The sequence below is a fragment of the Toxorhynchites rutilus genome, chromosome 2, assembly GCF_029784135.1.
Source record: "Toxorhynchites rutilus septentrionalis strain SRP chromosome 2, ASM2978413v1, whole genome shotgun sequence".
In the NCBI taxonomy this organism is placed as follows: domain Eukaryota; kingdom Metazoa; phylum Arthropoda; class Insecta; order Diptera; family Culicidae; genus Toxorhynchites; species Toxorhynchites rutilus.
The window spans coordinates 157,114,264-157,139,975 of NC_073745.1; the positions used below are offsets into that span (position 1 = coordinate 157,114,264).

General features: G+C 38.0%; 1 protein-coding gene across 3 annotated transcripts in view; it reads left to right on the forward strand.

Annotated features, from left to right (window-relative positions):
- LOC129771950 (uncharacterized) overlaps window positions 1-25,712 on the forward strand; it is a 154,571-nt gene that overhangs the window by 84,102 nt on the left and 44,757 nt on the right. The window contains exon 1 of one of the 3 annotated variants that reach the window (XM_055776112.1): window positions 12,888-12,953. The exons of the other annotated variants lie outside the window; for them this stretch is intronic. Coding sequence (XP_055632087.1) covers window positions 12,948-12,953 — 6 coding nt within the window. The 5' untranslated portion in view covers window positions 12,888-12,947. Of the gene's footprint in view, window positions 1-12,887; window positions 12,954-25,712 lie in introns of those variants that run through there. 3 annotated transcript variants of the gene reach the window in all.

A 25,712-nucleotide genomic window follows, 5' to 3' on the forward strand; every position in this document is an offset into this window, starting at 1 on the left:
TCCGTATCTGTCATCACGGTCCAAGCGTACAATATTGAAATCATGGAAAGAGAGATCATCTCGCGAAGAAAGCCAAGTTTCGGACAGAGCAAAAACATCACAATTGAACTTATGAATTAAAAATTTGAATGTATCCAATTTAGGGATAAGACTACGACAATTCCACTGTAAAACAGTGATATCTCCGACCTCTCTATTTGAATTAGACATCAAGAGAGATAATCATTGCAAGGAGGGGCCATGTTTGCATCAATTGTTGCAAAATTGTCTTTAATACTGGAAGCATTGAAATGACAATGGTTCTGATGGAGTCGGAAACGTTAAAACACTTGAAGATTTGATCCAAAAGGTCAGACAACTTTATAAATCCCGATTGGGAAGTTGAGCTGGACGGAAAAATAGGGACAGTTGGGGTTTTTGATGTCCCCTCGAGTGCTGGGTCGTTCGAAGGTGAACTATTCCCACGGAAGCCAGGAGGAACCTGATTTTGCTTGTCCGCTGCACTCGTTTTTTTAGGCAAGCTAACAGGGGATATCACCGGAGGGACTTGTGATTGAATTTTGGGAGTGGTCACATTTTTGCGCCGGGGATTCCCTTGGGAAATAAACGGTGTACCCCCGTGAGCTGTGTCCGCTTCCATTTCGTCAACTGGCAACGTGGAAAAGATATTGTGTGAGGAGATTGGATGTTGTTGTTGTTGGGCCTGTGGAGAAGCGCCCTTTAAAATTTCCGCAAAAGTGCGTTTCGAGCGTTCCTTTAAAGAGCGCTTCTGTTTCTCCCAGCGACTCTTGTAATTTTCACAAGCTGAGAGCTCATGTGGGGTCCCCCCGCAATATGGACACTTATGCTCAGTCGCACTGCAGGATTTGCCCACATGTTGCTCTCCGCAAGTGGCACAGCGCTCCTTGTTGGCGCAGTAGTCTGCTGTGTGACCAACTGACTTGCATTTGTTGCAAGTCATGGGCTTTGGCACGAAGAGACGCAGCGGAAGCCTCAATTTGTCCACCATAACGTAGTCAGGGAGGGCGGAACCAGCAAAAGTTACTCGAAACGAGTCGGACGGCGTGAATTTTGTTTTTCCCTCTTCCTGGGACACTTTTCCTAATTGATGGCAGTCCAAAATTTTAACTTTCGTCAAAGGGAGCTTTTTAAATCTGCCATCTCCCTCTTTTATTAATGCGCTCGTCAGACCCGTTTCTGTGATCACCCCCGAAATTTCTACGTTATGGCAGGGCACATAGACGCGATATTCTAGTACGAACCTATTGTCGACAACAATCTCGTTAGCTTGCTTCCGATCAGCCACGACAACACGCAGTTTGTTCGGTCGAACCTTTCTAATTTCGACCACGGAGGAATAATTTTTTGTCAGATCTTTCATGATCTGAATGACGTTGAGCGATTTCCCGTTGGGTTTTGGCCGGAAGAAAACAACCCATGGGCCAGATCCAGATGCATCTTCTGGATAGACCTTGACACGCGGAGAGGGGACAACTGCGGGGGAGGACGAGGTCGATTGTTGAGCGGGAGCGGGAACTGTTGGGCTGGGAGGCAAGTTCGGGAGATAATCGGAAGCGGTAGCGGGAGATTGAGGGGGCGAAGTGGAAAAGTTTGCCAATTTTCTTGAAGGGGGCTTGTTGAGGTTGATTAACTCTTCCTCTGAAAAGACATCGTCTGAGGGGGGAACGCGTTTAAGCGACTTCCCAGTAGTTAGTGAGGAGGAAACATCAGATTCAATGTCCATATCAAGAGGATCGCACTCTGCCATTATGGCAGATATACAATTATACTTTTTCTTTTTTTTTTTTTAAATCCTTAACCTAATATATATATATAAACTAAAATACTTGAAGCGCACGGTGCGGATGATTTGTAACGGTGCTCCAATCGAACCACGTGATGATCGCTTGGCACAACAGCAATGGTGTATCGCACCACAATACGATGACGAGGAACGGCACACGCTCACAGCGCCCGCAGTGGAGGACTTCTCCCTCCCGCTGGTTGTGATTACTTATCACTTCACTCTCGCAATAAAGAAAACACCGTTAGAGCGACACAATCACTTCAGCGAAACCGATAACGGTATTGTTCCAACACAATAACGGACACGAACAACTTTGCGTCCGGCGGCTTCGGACTGCGCGAGCTGACTGAGAAAATACCTTTCTCACAGGAAAAAAAAAAAATTCATCCAAAATCGCTCAGAAGGTGATAGACAATTATTAGGGTGCCAATGAATGTATGGGAAAAAAATCGATCCTGAAAAAAATACTCGAAATTTCAGCTCAAACGGATTTAAGGGAGAGTGGCACAAAGCGATCAAAGATTGAGTTTCTTTAAAATCGAATAATCACTCAAGGGGGAAGTAAAGGAAATCGGGGTTATCCAAAAAAAATTTTGATGACAAATGTCGAGATCTACTGCAGTGTTTGCCAAATGATCCACTCATTGAAAAAATCGCTTTCGTTCGTTCAAATATGATCTTTCAGGAAACATTTCCCCCAGCGGTATTCTATTGTTGTTATGTGCTGCAAATCACGACACAAAAGAGAACGAGACATCTCTGCATCGACTCGCACTTCATTTCACACCAGCATGCAAGCAAAGCTATCATATACGCTTTCGGTGCAGAAAGCTTATTTTCTTCTTTGCCTCTAACATATGCATACCGACCTCTCCATGCATCATGAAACAGCAGGATCGTACGGACAACGCAAAGCGAAAGATTCAAATTCAGCTAATGTAGCAGATCCTGATTTTTAAGTCTCAGAGAGTGCAAACTATATGATTATTTAGCTCGATAGAGGCTAAGGGAAGGGTAGTCAGATTATATTTTCCATTTTTAACGCCTCTATCCCTTGAAATGTGTATATTCATATAGACCGCATAGTTTTACTAGCAACACCGCTCCAGTGAGAAGCAAAAACTCTCGCGTTTTATCTCTTTTCCCATTCGCTGCTCTCCGCAAATGGTGACGTAATCCAAAATATATATTTTTATTAAGGCTCATATGGCGTCAACCTGACGGGGCCGGGAGTTCAATATTTCGACAATGTTTGCCTTATAACTATGTCAGTAATATGTAACCGATTACTCGCGGTTGGCTCGAGGTTAGTATTACAAGTGTTTTCGTAATTGTGATGTTGCTGTCTTCAATGATCTGTACCTGTGCCCGACACGGGATACTTCCTATTGGGATGCAGCTGACCATTAATCAGCAACGCCCCCCTAGTCTGTACCCCATATCTAGCGTGGTGCGTCTTCTCGAGGAATCCAGGATAGAATGGTCACTAGCCGGCGCAATCATCAGCTCGTGTAGAGTTGTCATGAGCGGTACAACTAGTGATCCCCGATTTTTGAAATTAATCGTTCATCAGCTAATCGAATAATTTTCAGCAGTTCGTTATTCGATACGATTAATCGCCCCAAATAATCGATTAATCGATTAATCGTCACACTGAGAGAAATAATTAGTTAGACTAATATTTCTCATTTGCTAGAGAGCCATGTAAAATCAAAAAAGTGTCATTCCGCCTGGAACGCGTAAACGAAGTTCAATTCGCGTTGACGGCGTTGAGCTGCTTTTACGGGTTTAGGGGAGCGTCAAAGATAATGATTGAATTGCAGGATAAAACTGTAGCGGCCGTACGTTTTTTTATTCTCTGGGTTTGAATCGATTAATCGACGTTAATTATTCGTTCGCTTCGATTATTGGTTGCGCAGTATTCGTTCGATTAATAATCGATTTCTGTAGGAAGTATTCGATTAATCGATTAATCGAACGATTATCGGGGATCACTAGGTACAACCTTTGGCTTTTGTTGAATCATCAGTGGACTGCGCAACCTTTGGCCCGTGTATCTGTAAAGAGTGTGTGTATGTATTGCCGCGACTAAGTAAAAGTTTATAGATCGGATAGGAGGGATACGAAACAGGGACACATCGAAGGAAACATCATTAAAAGTTGACATCGGCGTTTCTGAGGAACAGGTATAGATGAAGCAGAAGATCAGGATCACGGCTACCTAAGATATCCCGGACGGGGATATCCGATTGTCTGCCTTTTGCTCTCAGTGCTCTAGAGAGCTGAGAGCGAGCAGCATGGAACCGGATACACGACCAGACAATATGCTCGATGTCGTGGTAGCCATCGCCACAATCACAAAGATTGATGACGTAATTTTTCTTGTATCATTTATTGCTTTGCACTTGTCTGTGCAGTGGGTTTCGCTATAGTAAAATGGGACGATATATGCGGTTCAAACTTGTATGCAGGCTTCGAAAATGGTATGCGATGTTTGATACAGATCGGATATGTAATCAACAGTCTTCGTTTCTCTCTCAGTTTAATCACTAAATATTACACAAGTGATTACTGACATTCATACAAGTATCTGAATGATCCTCTCATATTTGGTTATATGTTCGTGAGAGTTTACTTGCATGACACATTGTGTATCATTCGATTTTAATCGAAATCCAAACACTGATCTACTGTCATCTCGGTTTTTTTTTGTCAAAAATCGACGCTCTGGGACGTAGTGTTTTTTTTTTGAATAGGGGACAAAAGGTATGGTTTTGGGTGCGAATGAAAATAGTTATTTCGATTTTTCATTCGGAACTTTTTGCGAAACGTCGATTTGCACGATAATATATCCAATGCAAAATATTATCTCAATTGGACTTCTTTTGCCACAGACTTCAAAATTCGAGTTTTTTAAAAACGAAAAATCATCGAAATCGGGGTTTTCAAAATTTTTTTTTGAAGTCAAATGTCTCGATGTTATAAAAAAATTGAGGGGTTTGAGCGTTGGGGCATGGACGGAAGTTTGACGTAGGACTGTGATTGTTCAGAACAATTGGTTATTTTAAATGTAATTCTTGTCATTTTTGAGAAATCTCTTAGTTTAACTTTTTTGAAACTCCATATAGTAGCCCTAAAAAGGGCCGTTTGTTATACGTACTCATAACCGTCAAACGGTTTGTAACGAACAAAAAAAAAAAGAAATTAAGTTTCTGACAGGAAGTTAATCTGTCCAACTGAAAATGATTAATGAATATCAATGTGACACATAACAGGATGGAATGGTATAAAAATGATATCGTCATTGATTACATTGAATATGAAGTTTATGGGGAAGAAACAAAAAAAAACAAGTTGACCACCCTTACAATTTCGTGATATTTTAAGGTAAAATACACATGAAATCATGAAGTTGCTTCATTTTTCATGGATAGCTATGGTATTGTATTTTCTTTCTGTTGTGTTATTCTTATTATTAGTCTTATTCTAAGGCATTAGGGGCAGTAGCTATTGCGATGAAATAATGTTCCTTTGCAGACTATCACAATCGAGTTGTATTGGTTCTACTGCTCAATCTATCATAGAAGGAATTGAGTCATTGAGAAATATGAATATGAGTCATGAAGAATATTAATATTTCATTTCGTTTCATTTTGTGATGCGATGTAATGCCGAACTCAATAAGTCTTCGCCTGATAATCGCTGCCTCCTAATTGATGAACGATCAATGCATGGGTGACACTTTCCTCGTTACTTTGATTAAATCTTGCATGAAGTTCAGTGATGCATGAAATATTGCATCTGATTACTTTAACACCTTGCTAATTTGTTAGATAGAACGAATTATTGCACGCAATTTTGTGTTACATACAACATTCGTGGGAACGAAGTTGGAAGAAAGAATGCATAATACATGATTTATCTTCGTATTCGCTCGCGAAACCTACCTCTTTTATTTGTTAAATTGCTCACTTGTTTTATTATTTCCACCGTTGATGTCAGGCGAAAAACATGTTGAATAAATTTGTCGTCTAATGGTATATTTTAAAACATATATCGTAAAAACGATTCTGTGTAATATGCATTTGAAAACTCTTAATAAACGTTACATTTTTCGTAGAGTGACCCCCCTATATAGAAATCAAAGACGTAGTCCTACGTCAAAAATTGTCAAAAATAAAGTCTAATTGAGCTGATATTTTGCATTGGGTATGTTATCGTACAACCCGTGGCCGAGTGGTTAGCGTCTCACATTATCATTCCCGGTGTTCGGGTTCGATTCCCGTTCTGGCCGGGGGATTTTTCGTCAAAGAATTTTCCTTCGAGAGCTTGCCCCTATAATGTATTAATAAATGACGCTAGTTAAAGCATACATTGAGACGGCAAAAGTTTCATAAGAAAAGGTTAACGCGATTCAATAATAATGTTATCGTACAAATCAACGTTAAGCTCCGAATGAAAAAAACGAGATAACTATTTTTATAGGCACCCAAACGCGTACGTCTTATCTCGTATTCCGAAAAAAAAATACATCGCAGAGCGTCGATTTAAAAAAAATTTTTTTTAGAGATGACAGTAAATCTCGATGTTTCATGCAATTTTAACATATTAAGAACCACGCACGAATTTTCTCGTGTTTCGCGTTCGGTTTGTTACGGATGTATCAGAAAATAACTCGTGTTTTCTGCACTTATGGCTAAATTCTTGGTCTTCCAAGGATTTAGCCTTCGTCTCATCCACACCGAAGGAAACGATCTCATTCGTGGAATCCGAACAGAACAAATGAAGCGTACATGTTTGCCCTAAAACGTGCGGTCCCAGGCGTATGTCTTACAGATTTCTTTTCAGTCCTTAATGTGTTAAAACATTTGGCATATTTTTTTTTAAAACCCCGATTTCCTCCACCCTTGGGTTAATTTTCGATTTTCAATAAAAAATAAATTTGACCGCTTTGCTCCACTCTCCGTTAAGTCCGAGGTGGTGAACATTTTTTATGGGGTAACTTTTTGAAGTTCGAGATAATCATTTTCATTGACACCCTAACGATTATATATGATGAAAATATCTTTCTACGCATATGTTCGAATTTCAACAATGACAGAGTTATAGAACTTTTTGTTCTGTTTCGAACTCTGTTATCTGAAACTAGCTCTACATTAAAAAGTACGCTACGTAAGACGATTCGTTTGCTTTAATTTGAAAGATGAGATAATTTAGTACAGGACAGTGTCTTAGAATATCAAAAAATATCCACGAGTAACGAATATGGTTTCATTTCAGTGTAAAGGACTTTTTTCAGCTTGAAACACGCTGTCCTCATTGTATTGATGACGATAACAAACGAGTTCATTTTGTTCATATCGCTGATGCATGATCAAATTTGCTATAATGAATGAATAGGGCATTGAGTAGGGTTATTCATTTTTTCATACTTTGAATATCAAAAGCAACAAATTGATATTCAGCACGTTCGAAACGATATTCTTTCTGGCATTGATTTTGAGTCAAAATTTTAAAATAAAACAATTAGTCAGGCTGGACCATTTAGAGAACAAAAACGCCAGAGTTCGATGAAACGAACTTTGCAAGAAATCGCGCAGGATTTTGTTTGGCGACACGGTAACAACGGCATAAATAAGAACCAACCACACACAGCTGCCTGAGGTTAAAAGTAAACAACAGCTGATATTCATTTGGCTAAAATGAAATTCAATTGTGGCATCTTAAATAATCAAGATGAAAATGACACTGGGTGGAAAACTAAGCTTCAAAACATATTGAAGAACAAAAGTTCATTTGCTCATATTCACTGGTTGTCTGGATCTGTCATTTTGATTTACGTTTGGAATATATAGGTTAGGGTGGCAATGGATGTATGGAAAAAATTTCATCATCGAATTTCAAAAACCGATCATGCTTTGAGGCTGAAATTTTGCACAGGTCATTTTGACGTAGGACTACGTCTTTCATTTCTGCACCGGGGTGCAAGTTCAGAGATTCAAAAGCGAGAGAGTGACGCTGGACTGCAAGATTTTGAACGTTAATACCTCTATACAGGCTGAATGGAGTGGTATAATAATCACTTCATCCTAAAGATAAAATGTCAACGAGTTATATGATTGTCACTTATTGGTTCAAAAAATTTCAATTTCAAAAATTTCAATAGCTTAAAAATTACTTTGAAAGCAAGCTATTGAAGTCATAACAATCCAACTCATTGATGATGATTGGTGATCGCAATGTGTTCTCGAATACGTACGCAAAATCTAGGCACCTGGAGAACCCGTCATAGCGAATACATGCAAGCTGTTATTTATTTTGCTCGCTTGCATTGGTTTTGGGGAACCATAGCGGACACATGCAAGGCGTGAGTACTTTTACTCGCATCAGTTTTTGTTCTGCTTTCGCATGGAACAGTCGTGAAAATTTGTTTGCGTGTGAATGCGGCCGAGCGAAGGAATATTTACAATCATTTACGCACTCGATTTGGTGTTCCCGTGATGCAATCCAATAGCATCATTTTCTGTTCTGTTTTCGCATGGAACAGTCATGAAAAATTGCCACATCATGATAAAATCGAAATAAATTTTATGCAAGGTTATATAGACTTTATTTCGTTTTCAGCATGAAATGGCGCCCTAGGTTTCTATTCTGCGCATGGAGTGATCATGAAAAATCTCGTTATTCTCACGAAAACAAAAATGAATCACGTATCAAACATCTTCAGTTGCATTTACAAGGCCACTCGAATTTCATCGGTTCGTTTCGGGACCACCAAGTTTTTTTTTTCTAGATGACACCAAATCTCGACGTTCGACGGTCATCGAAAAAAAAATCGATTTATAAAATTTTCTTTACTCTTCCCTTGGAAGGTTTTCGAGGAAAAAAAATCACAACTTTGAGAGCTTTGAGGCACCCCTAAATCATGTCCGATTAAGCTGAAACTTTGCACAGGTCCTTTTTTTTGGGCCAATAAACAAAATGTACATGGTCGGTTTTTGAAATTTGACATGACCATTTTCGCTGCCATCCTAATATAGGTTTTCGATGCAACCTAGCCCTAAAATCTATGCATTTGAGCTTAGCGAAGATGATTTTTTTCAACATTGGTACAGGATATAGTAGTTGAACATCTAATTTAGTAGATTGTTTGTTTGTTTACAGTGTCGTACAAAACATTAAGACCACTGCTCAAGCAGAAAAAATGATGGTGACAAAGTGAGAAAAAATAATCCAATCGAGTGCTTCGATCCATTTATAATTCATTTGCATCCATTTGTAATAATTTGTTTGCATTGTTCGAAAAGGTTTATAAAATCTGTAGTTAAAACAACAGTCATTGTTCGCGACCAACAGCGCGAATGTTGAGCAAGTGTGAAATGAAATAGCTTCCCTTTTTTCACCCTGTCCCCATCCCCATCCAAATCCTTCCCTCCCATTAAAAATGCAATGAATGACACATCTACAACCAGCACAATAAACCGATACACAGCATAACAAGAAGAACGCACACAAACGAATATGTGCATACAATCGATCACTACCCATATTCATTCATTCCAAATCCAACCTTTGTTTAGTTAGAAGTTTCCAAGTGTTCTTTAATTCTCCAGTGCAAGCCACATTCCAAAATCCTGAGCTATCGTAGTCCAGGCTCGGCCACTTCCTCAATGGTAACAAAGGTTACATGACCAAGTACTACACCCTACAAATCTTCCACGGTATGACTTTTCTTGTTTTTTATTTTTTTACTATGAATTTTAAACCCGGTCTTAATTTTTGTCGCGTCATTTTAGCTGTTAAGTATGCTTAAAACACTTTTTTAATGAATGACTATTGTTTTAACTGTAGGTGTTATAAATTTCTTTGAACAATGCAAATAAATTATTATAAATGAATTGAAGCACTGGATTGGATTGTTTTTTTCTCAAAATTTCGTCATTTTCTTTTTTGATTGAGCAGTGGTCTTAATGTTTTGTCCGACTCTGTGAATAAATAGTGGCTGATGAGGTCGATTGCAATTGAACCTTAGTTAATAAAAAATTCTGTGAGTCCACAAAAACTTTGAAGAAACAGGATGGAATCGATTTTTTTTATTTCTTCTCCATATTTTTGTCTACTACACCTTTACAAGCCAAGATAAAAATGTGTTCGATAATATCACGAAACTTGAAACTTCAAAACGTTGTACAGTAAATCCCAAAATTGAGTATACACATAATACTTGACGATACTCTATTCATTTGGCATAAAATATTTTGAATACATTTCTTCTTTTGATACATATTAATAACACATATAACTATGATGAACGAGTAATTGTGCGAGCATTGCGAAATTACCTTAAAACAAACATTCCGGCTACCGAAGTAGCCGGCATCATTGAAAGACCTTTCAGCGCAGACACTGTCTGGAGAGTAGCATACAGGAACAATCTGAGAGGTCGTGTTGACCTTGAAAAGTCTTTCATCTCGAATGTGAATATGAAAAAACGACTAGAGTTTGCTGATGCATATGTAAACAGACTTAAGAAGTTCTGAAACAAGGTCTTCTGTACGGATGAACTGAAATCCAATCTCATTGAATCGGATGGTAGACAGATCAACCAAGATTGGTGCCCCAGGTTCAGCATTTGGTTCACACAGAAAAACACGGCGGCGGTAGTCAGTTGATGTTTGTTACATTGATGGCTTCTGGAACTCGAACAATGGAGTTTATCGGTTCGGCGATGGACAAGATGGCTTAATTGATCTTCCTGAAACGTAACCTGCAGTCTCTTGTTCAGAAATTGGGTCTCCCTTGTGATTACTACTTCAACAGAATAATGATTCGAAGCAAACTGACCTCATTGTGCGGGAATATCTGCTCTATAATGTACCAACCAACACAAAACACCTCCGCAATCACCGGACTTGAACACTATTGAGTATCTATGGTGGAAAATTAAGAACCATTTGAAGAATATAAATCCAGGGAACAAAGCGGAACTTAAAACGACGATTACGGAGATCTGGTAGGCATTTCCGTCTACAGTGACCAGAAATCTCACCTCGGCGCTTGCAGGAAGTGCTGGACGCCAAAGGGGAGCCATATCAAATAAACATGAAGTAGAAATGTGACAATTTTTTTATTACTACATGAGTGTAAAATGGATCGATTTTACCATGAATATGAGCCGAATTGAATTATTCACTTTTTAGCCCTGAAAAACTCAAAAATGACAAAGCAGCGCGAGGTCTATACTCAATTTTGGGATTGACTGTATATCCCATTTTCATGCCTTGAAAGTTATTTTTCCATTTTCATGCTTGTCACAAAGTTACAGTATTTAAAAAATTTCCTAAAAACTCCGCACTCTGTTTGTGTTATTTTTTTGAGTGTAGAATTGGCAAGCCTTGTATTGTATGTTTTAATTCCTTGATGAACCCAAAGAATTTTATTAAAGAAGAGGTTGTAAAATATCATCCGAAAAATGGAACAGATTTATGGAAAATTGTACAAAAACTCCGATTATGCGCGAAGTAGTCTAAGCAAAATCGCGGATAACGCGTTAATGGGCTAAAAATGAGGTACACACACGAATAAAGTATGAAAACTATGTTTTAGCATTACAGAAAACATTAAACTATCTATCTGTGAGGTCGTTTACACCAGTGGTCAGATAATGTGAAAGCCATGACCAAAAAAAAAGACCAAGTACCTATCTCCCACTGACAAATTTCGGGAAACTCTATAGAGTTACTATGAAACTTGCTTTCACGGATAACCCGGCCCGCTGATGACTGCCAGACTATTCCGCGGATTATCGGGGTTCTACTGTATATCCAAAAGTATAATCTTTCAATATTTTTCTTCGCTATCCATAAAACAGTATCCGCAATACTATTCTATAGTCACTGACAAAAAAAAAAATCTTCTGTGTCTGTTCCTCGTTCGAATAATACAAATCGCTAAAAAGTATTTTCACAGCATCCAGCTTATCAAACGAAGCGCAAATAGAGAAAACTGCTAACGATAGGAATGTGTTCATTATTCTAATCATCACTGCCTTGGACGACGGAATTTAGTGAAAACACTAATTCCACTTGGTTAATACAAAAAATGACATCATTCGCATCAAAAACAAGATTTATATGAAATAAATTTGAAATAAATGCGTTCCGTGCAATTAATTCACAACATTCGATAATATTTTCGGAAAACGAACCCAATGAGTCATGACAAATTGTCAACTTGGGCCCTCACAGGTAGCGACGCGTTTCTACCCATAAAATGCTTCCCTGATAAACATCATCTTGAGTTGCTGGATCGCGCGAGCGAAACGGGCCCTGAGTAAAATAGAGTTAAAGATAACAGCATGCTCTAAACTAGTCAGAATTTTCTCCAGATAGGTACGAGAGAATACGACTATCGGATTTATATTATTTACTGACCCTGTTTAGGTTTGTGTTGCTGTTTTCCTCCTATTCTATTCTCAAATGCGTATTCACACTGTGTCTTGAATCTATCTTGGTTATATTCTACTTTGTGTTTCCCTATCGTGGTATGCTTCAGTGTGCAATACAGTTCCGGCTCAAAATTTACCAGCTCTCCCGCTGGGCCCGCAGCACGTTCTTGAGCAGATTTCTGGTTTATTCTTGCCGATAGCTTCATTGTGGGCTATCCAACACGAACGAAATTTTTCCCCTTTATTCACCCTTTGTACATAACAATATACGATATAATATTGAACAATTGAGTTCAATACATTATACACAAAAGCACACCCAAGACAAAAAACGTTTTCTATTAGTTTCAATTAGTATTTTCAATTTCCACACTAAATTACATTTAGTGACAATAATGGGTCCTTTCTCATTAAAGAATAAACAAGTTGAAATATATTTACATGTTCACACAAAAAAAAGACGCATCTGTGTCGTGTTGTATTTTCTATTTAGCCTGAGGAAACGATCGCGCCGACGTATTTTATGTTTCTGTTTCACGAAGATAAGAGAATGGAATGAACAATATAAATAAGAGTCGTCATGACCTCGCCCGGGTATATTGAGCGGTCTGCTATATAATGCACACTGAGTTGGGTGCTTGCGCTCAGTGTGGCTCGAGCTAGCATTGAGCAGAGAGTAGGGAAGCGTTTGTTATGACGGTACGTGATATTTTGTGGTCGTTTTGAACGAAGTTGTACATGTTATTTCGGCAGACATTTCCTCAATCTATGTGCTTATGATATAGTGTTGTCCTCTATACTGTTTCGCAAATAGAGGAACAGAAGTGGATGCTGTGAATGTACGAGATAGTGGCACAAATTTTCCGGTGAATCAAAACTGATTACGAAAAAAGATTACGAATTATCATCCGATGGAATAAATTTAGAAAAGATAGAAAAATTTCAATGCGCATGTGATGAATTCACTACAACTGCTACATAGTGGGGGGAAATTGTGTCCATGACATATGGACGGTGAATAATTTCGTGGAATTTTGTTTTATCAAGATGGCGTAGGCCTTCATGTTCAATCCTGTTCGTATAGTTTTTGTTGGTTCTCTTTCAAGCAATCGAAGAACATTTTTCATATGATAAATTTGTTCTTATCCGATGGAATCACGATTCTATCGATCGGATGTAAACTTTATTGATCCTTTTTGAAATTTCAATTATTTCCTATTTTGTATTGAATAATATATAAAAGCAATAAAATGGCTGACACCAAACATTTTTCTATCAAATCCGAAAAAATGGATACATTCAAAATGTGGTAGATGTGTTATGCGATCAAGGTTTCATGTTTTTATATACCATTTTTTTTAATTGTTCGCACTGCGATTCAATTGGTTGTTTCGTGAATGCAATAACCGTAACTATCAATATGGTGGCGAACAATGCATTGTTTCAACGAAAAATAGACGCTTTTGTTTTTATTAACACGTTGAGCCCCGTGTCGGTTGCTAGGGGCTGACATTTAGCATTCTCAGATCACTTGGACTGACAGTTACTAGATATGAAAATAAATAAGAACATGGTTTGTTTTACGATGTTTTTTGTTTTTAGTCTATTTTATGACTTTTTTTTATACAACAAATATCTTTGGGAGCGGGGACCGACACTGATATTGTGCAAACACTCTTGATGCTGATTGAATGGAAAGTGCAGCAAGAACAATCCGGGGCTCTACGTGTTATATATTCCATAGAACTATCTATTTCTATAGCGGTATATGAAATCGTAAGGAGCCAAAAATTGATGCTTTGATGAACTATAGTAGTACCTCGATTATCCGCGAATGCGAGGTCCCTAGTAATTCTATAAATCGTCGCGAAATTTGTCAGTGAGTGGTAGAGTCCGGCTATTTTGTTTTGGTCATAGCTTTTACATTATCTGATCGCTGATGTACACGACCTTACAGAGTTCAATAATTTATGTATAGATAAAACATAGCTTTCATGCTAAAATATCTTTTTTTCTGTGTTTTTTTAGTCTTTATTGCGTTATCCGCTAATTTCGTTATACGCGGTGATCTAGCCCGACTATTTTGCGGAAAATCGGGGTTCTACTGTATTTTGAATTTGTTTTGAATTTCACAATTTTCACCCATTTTCCGTGAGAGGAATTGAGCGACTCTGATCGCATTTTACTTAACTTTGATGGTTATAGATTACCGCACTGGGTTTTGGGAGATTCGAAACTGTAGTTGTTGATTTCTGGAGATTTGTTTCAGAGATTCATTTTTTCTAAACACCCATTGGGATAATTCAGACATTCCTTTTTTCAAAACACCCATTGGGATAATTCAGAGTTTTTCCTGAATATGGACTCAGGGATTCAAACGATAGATTTCTAGAGTATTGTGCTTTTTTCTTTGAAAACACTAATTGTATGACTCTTTAGAGTGAATGCAAAGTCTTCAATCGAATAGGGTTTGCGGGCCCTTCTAGAGATTTTTAACATGATCAGTATGTACCTTTCTTACAGAAAACAGTATTTTTTGAAGAATAAAATGATACAAACTATCTGATGTTGTTTCTTTCAGTTTTATACATCAATGGCATTTGGTTTAGATTATACCAATTTAACTCATGAAAACAATGCTGTTTGAAATGTTTTGCGAAAACTCTAATCAATTTGAGTGATTGTCGGTAGTGTAATAGAATCCGTAAGCAATTTGTGTAGTGTTGTTATCACCACAATAGCATTATCAATGTACTCAGGGTTGTATTCGGAGGTCTTTATTGTATTTCAAACGTGCAAGTGTAAAGCAACAATAATGATAATAATTGGTTTTCAGGTGGAAAGAATACATTTTTAAAATAAAAATTATGAATGAAAATTAACTTTTCTGTGTCGAATATGTATTCTATGTAATAGAATAACACGTTTTTCGCAAATTATGAAAAAATATTAAATGATTATAAACTATGTTTGATAAAGTTTATTATATAATGAAGTGTTTTAGTGAAAGTTTAACGATATGCATCAACAAATGAATAAGTAAGAGTCAGGATGCTATGTTTAACGTGTTCAAATAACATGAAGGGACAATTTTCATGTAAAATTTAGACAAATTAAAACGGTTTCGTGCTGTAAATCTGACAGACTTATTTGTGCCAGCATTTTGAATTGACTCGTGATCAGTGCGGTGCAAGAGGAACTTCACGGAGAAAATTTCTGGGTGAAAAAGTGCGAATTAGCTGTTTTGTTCTTATTTTTTAAGAGACTTTAACCGAATTAGCTGTGGGTGATTTTTTGTGAGTTGTGAGTAAATCAGAATAAATACAAGACGCGGTGCGAAAAAAATCGAACGTGGAAAAATGTCCGAAACATTTGCCGGAAATAGTGAATCGAGTGACACTTGTTCGTTGACAGAAAACAAACTTCCGCTGGTCAAAGAATTGTTTACTACGCCGAAAGGAACCGGTGCATTGAAAAACGTTACGACAGAATGAAAGCACATTTCAAGTGCTCCATCATCACTACCTACACGGAAGAATGGCACTAACATATTAATGCCACCGCAGCGCAATTTTTATTATGAAATTTATTCGATATAATGGAGGCGAAGTTACCATCTAACAAAAATAAGGTACCGAGACGGCTCCAAGCCGCCTAGGTGATGGAATAAGCGTCGGCCGCCGACCTGATGTCGGAAGCGGCGGCCTCTCGCATATAAACCTGTGTTTCACCGATTGTACGTTTAGTTTGAAACTTAAGAGACGATCCTTTAGTAAAACAAACGTTTGCCTGGTGCATCACGCTTTTTGCTTTGAAATAGTTCATTCAATTTTCAAAGCAAAAATTCACGTTTGCATTTCTGCAGGCAAACGTATGTCGTCCGGCGCTCGCTAACACTGTCGGACTTAACTAAAGGATCGTCTCTAATGTTTGAAACTAATCGAGCATTCGGTGAAATGAAGGTTTGCTTGCGAGTGGTCGCTGCTCCCGACGGTGTGTCGGCTGCCGAATTGAATAACGAAATCTCGGCAGTTAGAGGCTGCCTCAGATCCTTATTCTCGTTAGAGTGGGACTTCGTCTCCATTATGCTCACTTATGTCTGAAAACGCAAGCGAGCAAATGTACGTTCTACTGCTCGCATTGTTCGCGTTCGCTGTATTTAAATAATCTACCCTTTCCACCCATCTTAAAATTTGAGCCTGATTTAAATTATTATTTTTTTCTGTATTATAGTGACATTCAAACACATGTAGCTGTTCGTCTCTTTCCTTCCATTTTTGGAAGAATGTCGGGAGTAGAGATGGGCAAACCGTTCACGAACGGTACGAAAGAACTAGTTCTCCAAAAAAAGTGAACGAACGGTCGTTCCGTTTCAATGAACGGTAGTTCTCCCCACGAACTGATTCCGAAAGAACGGTTTGCGAGTGAACTGTTTGAGAGCGAACTGATTGAGAATGAACTGTTTGTGATCGAACTGTTTGCGAGTGAACTGTATGGGAATGAACTTTTGAGAACGAAGTGTTTGCGGGCGAACTGTTTGCGAACGAACGAGTGCAGCTGAACTGATTTGCGCTGGACGGAATGGATAAATATAACGAGAACGCTTGAAAGAAAAATAAAATGATAATGTCATTTACAAGCAAAACGCATATAACTCGGGGTTTATTCCGTTGATGTATACTCGCTATATATTTTCAATTTCATATATTTGTTCACCTAATCATCGATTTATCAAGAAAAGTTTTAAATCTATATGCATGTATTTCCAATAAAATAGTTGTTTTGATTTACTCATTCTCGTTCAATATGATGTGAAAACGCTTTTCGCGCCGTGTTAATATATCAAAACAATCATCTGGCATCCCTGGATATGAGTTCAATGTTTACATTTGGTTGTGTTGTTTCGAGAAGGCCCATTTGAAAATCTGCAAAATCTTGCAATTACTGAATTGAATTTGATTATTGCAGTTGAGAACATACATTGCTTATGCAATACTAGTTTAGCCATGAAACAATTTTCGAAGATAAAGGCGGACCAGATGAATATCGATGCTTTAAATTGACAAGGTGAACGAACACATCAAACAAACTAAACGATTCGACTGATTCATCGACGAGCGCGGCCAAACGATTGTCGAGTCAGACGAGCTACTCATCTGTTTTGACGTAGGATTACGTATTTCGGGAACATATTGGGGTACAAATTGAAAATCGAAAAACGAGCACATCGTGAAAATTGTCCAATTTCAAACGCTTATTGCTCAGTCATTTGACGATGGATTGATGAGATTTTTGCGTCAATCGATTTCTGCACTCCATAACAATTTTTGATATTGAAGAAAATAATATATGACTTGAAACTAATTATCGAACAGTTAAAAAATCTCAACCCCTATCCTAACGGAAATACCCACTTCTAATTGGTCGAAATTGACGACACATGCGACGGTTCACTAACAGAGACATCAAAACCAAGCTGCCTGGGGGAAATCGGCATTGCAAATGCATGAAAGTAGGGGGGACTTTTGCTCCCACCGAAATGTATTCCCTAACAGAGACATCAAAAACAAGCTGCCTGGGGGAAATCGGCATAGCAAATACATGAAAGTAGGGAAAACTTTTGTTCCCTAACAGAGATTTCAAATTCAAGGTACCTGGGGAAAATCAGCATGTTAATACCCTCGTGGTCGATAGTTTAACAAATGGCGCGCACAAATGGATAGTGCTCATTATAACTAGCGTGGACATTGCTGATTTCATACGTGCTGACAAATAAGTTGGGGGCGATGAACGAGTGTTTTAACGTAGGACTACGTCTTTCATTTCTATACCGGGGTGTAAAATCAAAGTTTCGAAAACGAAAGCGTTACGCCGGAGACCGAGATTTTGAGCGTTAATAGCTCCTAAACAACTGAACGAAATGGTATGATTAACACTTCATTCGAAAGATAAAATGTCTACGCGTTATATACTTGTTACTTTTTGATCCAAAAACTTGTTTCAATAGTCTTAAAATTGCTTTCAAAACAGGCTATTGAAATCACCAATCGGTATATAAGCGAGCGGCGCTCGGAAATCCACTCAGTTCTAATTGAACAGCGATTGGAGCATGTTGTCGCTGTTGCGGTGAAGCTCTTTATTTATCATGAAAGCGCGGATGAACGGTGTCACCAAGAGCCTGTTTGTGCACCCTAGGCCAGAAGGGAATCTATCAAGAGGAGAGTGATGCCACAAACGGTTCCCTGGGAAGACATCGCTACACACACATACACGCGCGGCTATTAACAGGTGGTTATCGAGTTGGCATTAACCACTGGTGGGCTTCCAGTATCGAGGAAAATGTGGAAATATCTAATCGTTACTGAGAATAATCTGCCAGTTCCTTTGGGAATTTTCAAAATATATTCATGTGAAAGAGTTTAATTGAATGTTTTCTATCCATGTAACACTGTGACCAAATATGTTTCAATCAAGTGCTATTAACAGGTGGTTATCGAGTTGGCATTAACCACTGGTGGGCTTCCAGTATCGAGGAAAATGTGGAAATATCCAATCGTTACTGAAAATAATCTGCCAGTTCCTTTGAGAATTTTCAAAATATATTCATGTGAAAGAGTTTAATTGAATGTTTTCTATCCATGTTACACTGTGACCAAATATGTTTCAATCAAGTGCTATTAACAGGTGGTTATCGAGTTGGCATTAACCAATGGTGGGCTTCCAGTATCGAGGAAAATGTGGAAATATCTAATCGTTACTGAAAATAATCTGCCAGTTCCTTTGGGAATTTTCAAAATATATTCATGTGAAAGAGTTTAATTGAATGTTTTCTATCCATGTAACACTGTGACCAAATACATTTGGTTTTGTGGTTTTTCAATCAATCGCAATTAACAGGATAGCTTCAGAAGATTATTCTTCCCCATCAGTAGGATATTTCCGTATCCAATATTGTATGCGCCCGCAATCGATTATTGCTCAGTCGCCGAAAGTTCCGAGCTCAGAGAGTTCATTCCCCTCTAGTTTGCCTTCCAAATTGCCATCGTAAACCACACCTTCTCTCGGTTCAATCACACACAAAAAGCATACTTAAGCGATATTCTGGTGGTGAGACACATTCATTTTTTGTGAGGACATCGACAAGACAACATCGTTGCCTAACGTGCTGGAGGAGGTGGACGGCGAAGGATCGACACATACACGCGCAGAACTCTCGTTAGGATGCCATTCAGCATCGAGAATGTTCCGGAAAGATCTAATCATTGCTGGAAAATTATCTGCCAGTTCCTTTGGGAATTTTCAAAATATATTCATGTGAAAGAGTTTAATTGAATGTTTTCTATCCATGTAACACTGTGACCAAATATGTTTCAATCAAGTGCTATTAACAGGTGGTTATCGAGTTGGCATTAACCACTGGTGGGCTTCCAGTATCGAGGAAAATGTGGAAATATCTAATCGTTACTTAAAATAATCTGCCAGTTCCTTTGGGAATTTTCAAAATATATTCATGTGAAAGAGTTTAATTGAATGTTTTCTATCCATGTAACACTGTGACCAAATATGTTTCAATCAAGTGCTATTAACAGGTGGTTATCGAGTTGGCATTAACCACTGGTGGGCTTCCAGTATCGAGGAAAATGTGGAAATATCTAATCGTTACTTAAAATAATCTGCCAGTTCCTTTGGGAATTTTCAAAATATATTCATGTGAAAGAGTTTAATTGAATGTTTTCTATCCATGTTACACTGTGACCAAATATGTTTCAATCAAGTGCTATTAACAGGTGGTTATCGAGTTGGCATTAACCAATGGTGGGCTTCCAGTATCGAGGAAAATGTGGAAATAACTAATCGTTACTGAAAATAATCTGCCAGTTCCTCTGGGAATTTTCAAAATATATTCATGTGAAAGAGTTTAATTGAATGTTTTCTATCTATGTTACACTGTGACCAAATATGTTTCAATCAAGTGCTATTAACAGGTGGTTATCGAGTTGGCATTAACCACTGGTGGGCTCCAGTATCGAGGAAAATGTGGAAATATCTAATCGTTACTGAAAATAATCTGCCAGTTCCTTTGGGAATTTTCAAAATATATTCATGTGAAAGAGTTTAATTGAATGTTTTCTATCCATGTAACACTGTGACCAAATACATTTGGTTTTGTGGTTTTTCAATCAATCGCAATTAACAGGATAGCTTCAGAAGATTATTCTTTCCCATCAGTAGGATATTTCCGTATCCAATATTGTATGCGCCCGCAATCGATTATTGCTCAGTCGCCGAACGTTCCGAGCTCAGAGAGTTCATTCCCCTCTAGTTTGCCTTCCAAATTGCCATCGTAAACCACACCTTCTCTCGATTCAATCACATACAAAAAGCATACTTAAGCGATATTCTGGTGGTGAGACACATTCATTTTTCGTGAGGACATCGACAAGACAACATCGTTGCCTAACGTGCTGGAGGAGGTGGACGGCGAAGGATCGACACATACACGCGCAGAACTCTTTCCGTTAGGATGCCATTCAGCATCGAGAAAGTTCCGGAAAGATCTAATCATTGCTGTAAAATAATCTGCCAGTTCCTTTGGGAATTTTCAAAATATATTCATGTGAAAGAGTTTAATTGAATGTTTTCTATCCATGTTACACTGTGACCAAATATGTTTCAACCAAGTGCTATTAACAGGTGGTTATCGAGTTGGCATTAACCACTGGTGGGCTTCCAGTATCGAGGAAAATGTGGAAATATCTAATCGTTACTGAAAATAATCTGCCAGTTCCTCTGGGAATTTTCAAAATATATTCATGTGAAAGAGTTTAATTGAATGTTTTCTATCCATGTAACACTGTGACCAAATATGTTTCAATCAGGGGAGGCGATCTGGCGTAGTGGTAACATCCATACCTCTCACGCAGAGATCACGAGTTCAATTCTCACTCCCGACATTCTTCCAAAAATGGAAGTAAAAGTGACGAACCAGCCGAAATGTGCTGAAAATCACTATAATAGAGAAAAAAAAATGTTTCAATCAAGTGCTATTAACAGGTGGTTATCGAGTTGGCATTAACCACTGGTGGGCTTCCAGTATCGAGGAAAATGTGGAAATAACTAATCGTTACTGAAAATAATCTGCCAGTTCCTCTGGGAATTTTCAAAATATATTCATGTGAAAGAGTTTAATTGAATGTTTTCTATCCATGTTACACTGTGACCAAATATGTTTCAATCAAGTGCTATTAACAGGTGGTTATCGAGTTGGCATTAACCAATGGTGGGCTTCCAGTATCGAGGAAAATGTGGAAATAACTAATCGTTACTGAAAATAATCTGCCAGTTCCTCTGGGAATTTTCAAAATATATTCATGTGAAAGAGTTTAATTGAATGTTTTCTATCTATGTTACACTGTGACCAAATATGTTTCAATCAAGTGCTATTAACAGGTGGTTATCGAGTTGGCATTAACCACTGGTGGGCTCCAGTATCGAGGAAAATGTGGAAATATCTAATCGTTACTGAAAATAATCTGCCAGTTCCTTTGGGAATTTTCAAAATATATTCATGTGAAAGAGTTTAATTGAATGTTTTCTATCCATGTAACACTGTGACCAAATACATTTGGTTTTGTGGTTTTTCAATCAATCGCAATTAACAGGATAGCTTCAGAAGATTATTCTTCCCCATCAGTAGGATATTTCCGTATCCAATATTGTATGCGCCCGCAATCGATTATTGCTCAGTCGCCGAAAGTTCCGAGCTCAGAGAGTTCATTCCCCTCTAGTTTGCCTTCCAAATTGCCATTGTAAACCACACCTTCTCTCGATTCAATCACACACAAAAAGCATACTTAAGCGATATTCTGGTGGTGAGACACATTCATTTTTCGTGAGGACATCGACAAGACAACATCGTTGCCTAACGTGCTGGAGGAGGTGGACGGCGAAGGAGAACACATACACGCGCAGAACTCTTTTCGTTAGGATGCCATTCAGCATCGAGAAAGTTCCGGAAAGATCTAATCATTGCTGGAAAATAATCTGCCAGTTCCTTTGGGAATTTTCAAAATATATTCATGTGAAAGAGTTTAATTGAATGTTTTCTATCCATGTAACTCTGTGACCAAATATGTTTCAATCAAGTGCTATTAACAGGTGGTTATCGAGTTGGCATTAACCACTGGTGGGCTTCCAGTATCGAGGAAAATGTGGAAATATCTAATCGTTACTGAAAATAATCTGCCAGTTCCTTTGGGAATTTTCAAAATATATTCATGTGAAAGAGTTTAATTGAATGTTTTCTATCCATGTAACACTGTGACCAAATATGTTTCAATCAGGGGAGGCGATCTGGCGTAGTGGTAACATCCATACCTCTCACGCAGAGATCACGAGTTCAATTCTCACTCCCGACATTCTTCCAAAAATGGAAGTAAAAGTGACGAACCAGCCGAAATGTGCTGAAAATCACTATAATAGAGAAAAAAAAAATGTTTCAATCAAGTGCTATTAACAGGTGGTTATCGAGTTGGCATTAACCACTGGTGGGCTTCCAGTATCGAGGAAAATGTGGAAATAACTAATCGTTACTGAAAATAATCTGCCAGTTCCTCTGGGAATTTTCAAAATATATTCATGTGAAAGAGTTTAATTGAATGTTTTCTATCCATGTTACACTGTGACCAAATATGTTTCAATCAAGTGCTATTAACAGGTGGTTATCGAGTTGGCATTAACCAATGGTGGGCTTCCAGTATCGAGGAAAATGTGGAAATAACTAATCGTTACTGAAAATAATCTGCCAGTTCCTCTGGGAATTTTCAAAATATATTCATGTGAAAGAGTTTAATTGAATGTTTTCTATCCATGTAACACTGTGACCAAATACATTTGGTTTTGTGGTTTTTCAATCAATCGCAATTAACAGGATAGCTTCAGAAGATTATTCTTCCCCATCAGTAGGATATTTCCGTATCCAATATTGTATGCGCCCGCAATCGATTATTGCTCAGTCGCCGAAAGTTCCGAGCTCAGAGAGTTCATTCCCCTCTAGTTTGCCTTCCAAATTGCCATTGTAAACCACACCTTCTCTCGATTCAATCACACACAAAAAGCATACTTAAGCGATATTCTGGTGGTGAGACACATTCATTTTTCGTGAGGACATCGACAAGACAACATCGTTGCCTAACGTGCTGGAGGAGGTGGACGGCGAAGGAGAACACATACACGCGCAGAACTCTTTTCGTTAGGATGCCATTCAGCATCGAGAAAGTTCCGGAAAGATCTAATCATTGCTGGAAAATAATCTGCCAGTTCCTTTGGGAATTTTCAAAATATATTCATGTGAAAGAGTTTAATTGAATGTTTTCTATCCATGTAACTCTGTGACCAAATATGTTTCAATCAAGTGCTATTAACAGGTGGTTATCGAGTTGGCATTAACCAATGGTGGGCTTCCAGTATCGAGGAAAATGTGGAAATAACTAATCGTTACTGAAAATAATCTGCCAGTTCCTCTGGGAATTTTCAAAATATATTCATGTGAAAGAGTTTAATTGAATGTTTTCTATCTATGTTACACTGTGACCAAATATGTTTCAATCAAGTGCTATTAACAGGTGGTTATCGAGTTGGCATTAACCACTGGTGGGCTTCCAGTATCGAGGAAAATGTGGAAATATCTAATCGTTACTGAAAATAATCTGCCAGTTCCTTTGGGAATTTTCAAAATATATTCATGTGAAAGAGTTTAATTGAATGTTTTCTATCCATGTAACACTGTGACCAAATACATTTGGTTTTGTGGTTTTTCAATCAATCGCAATCAACAGGATAGCTTCTGAAGATTATTCTTCCCCATCAGTAGGATATTTCCGTATCCAATATTGGATGCATAAAACCTTGTGCCTCCAACGTAACGCTCTCGTTTTCGAAGTTCTCCAAATATTCATTCATTCAGAATGAATTCAGATTCAACTTCATACAAATGATCTCTATATCAACGAGAGTCCTACGTCACCCTTGCGGTTATACCATAGATATAACCCACTTCCTGTTTTTTAGTGTTTAAGAATATTGGAGAATAGTAAGAAAATTAAAGAATGGTGTTTCAATGAACTGAATAGAACTTATGTTTGATAGAATATAAATGAAGTTTTAATTTGGAACTTTTCTATTGGTTACTTCGTGAAATTTCATATAAAAATTTTTTCTCTGTAATAAAGTAACAGGTTTTTTTTCTGGTGAGAAAAATTGATGAGTGTGTTCTCTCGTGATAAGCGTCACCCAATGACTAATCACCATCCTTCTATCATCAGTCGGTTGTGAACACTGGTGGAGTGAACAAACAATACCTAGCAACCAGACAAAACCGCTCTTTTTTGGGCTACCAAATCATTATCGAAGAGTTTAACAATGTTATTCTTCAAACATATCCAAAATCAGCATACAACAGATAGCCTAACGGAATCCTACGTCAACTATGCGGTCGTGTCTCGAACACAACCCTCCTATGACTTTTTGGTCGAGCTCGGCTTCTGGAATATGAAAACAAACGAGACGAGCGCTTGTCTGCTCGTTATACGAATAAATCCGGCTCTGTTACAGTTGAATTGCTAAATCGTGTACATGTTGATCTTGTCGATTAATATGGTGAACTAAAAAAGGTTGCCTTTTCGGCGTAAGAGTATTCCCTTTGTTCCACTATTCCGTTAGGCCGATTAGTGGAAACAGTTGATACGAGACTTCCATTGTTGTGTCATTTATAACACATATAGTTCAGGCCCTATGCTAATGCGTTTTCCACAGAACGCTTAACGCGAGTTTCTTCTATGCGAACGATTCTGCTCACGCAAGCGCTTCGAAGTTCAAATATTCGGATACTCAAATCGTGGCGTCATTATTCATACATAGTCAAACTGCTTGATAAATATGTGTCTAATCATTATGTATTTAAAGTAAGATCTCCGTAAAAGATTTTGAGTTTTCCAATCAGAACACCAATGCGAAAGATTTTTTTTTTTTTTTTATCTGTATTATAGTGACTTTCAACTCATTTGGCTGGTTCGTCACTTCTACTTCCATTTTTGGAAGAATGTCGGGAGTGAGAATTGAACTCGTGACCTTTAGCGTGAGAGGCATGGATGTTACCACTACGCCAGATCGCCTCCACAATGCGAAAGATGATGATGATTTTGGATTAAAGTGGCTTTAAACTTTTCAGTCCATTCGCCTCTAATTTTGCGAAAGAGTACTCTGTCACATTCACTGGTAAAATTCATTCTCTAAAATTTGCATGTTCAAACAAATCGCAATTTTGGGTGCCTTTTTTATATGTTTTAGTGTTTCAAAATTCACGTCATCGAGCATTTGCGAGCATATGTATTGACTTCATTGAAACCACTGGGTCATTTGATTTTTTGTCAACAAAAGATGATACAATAAATAAAAAAT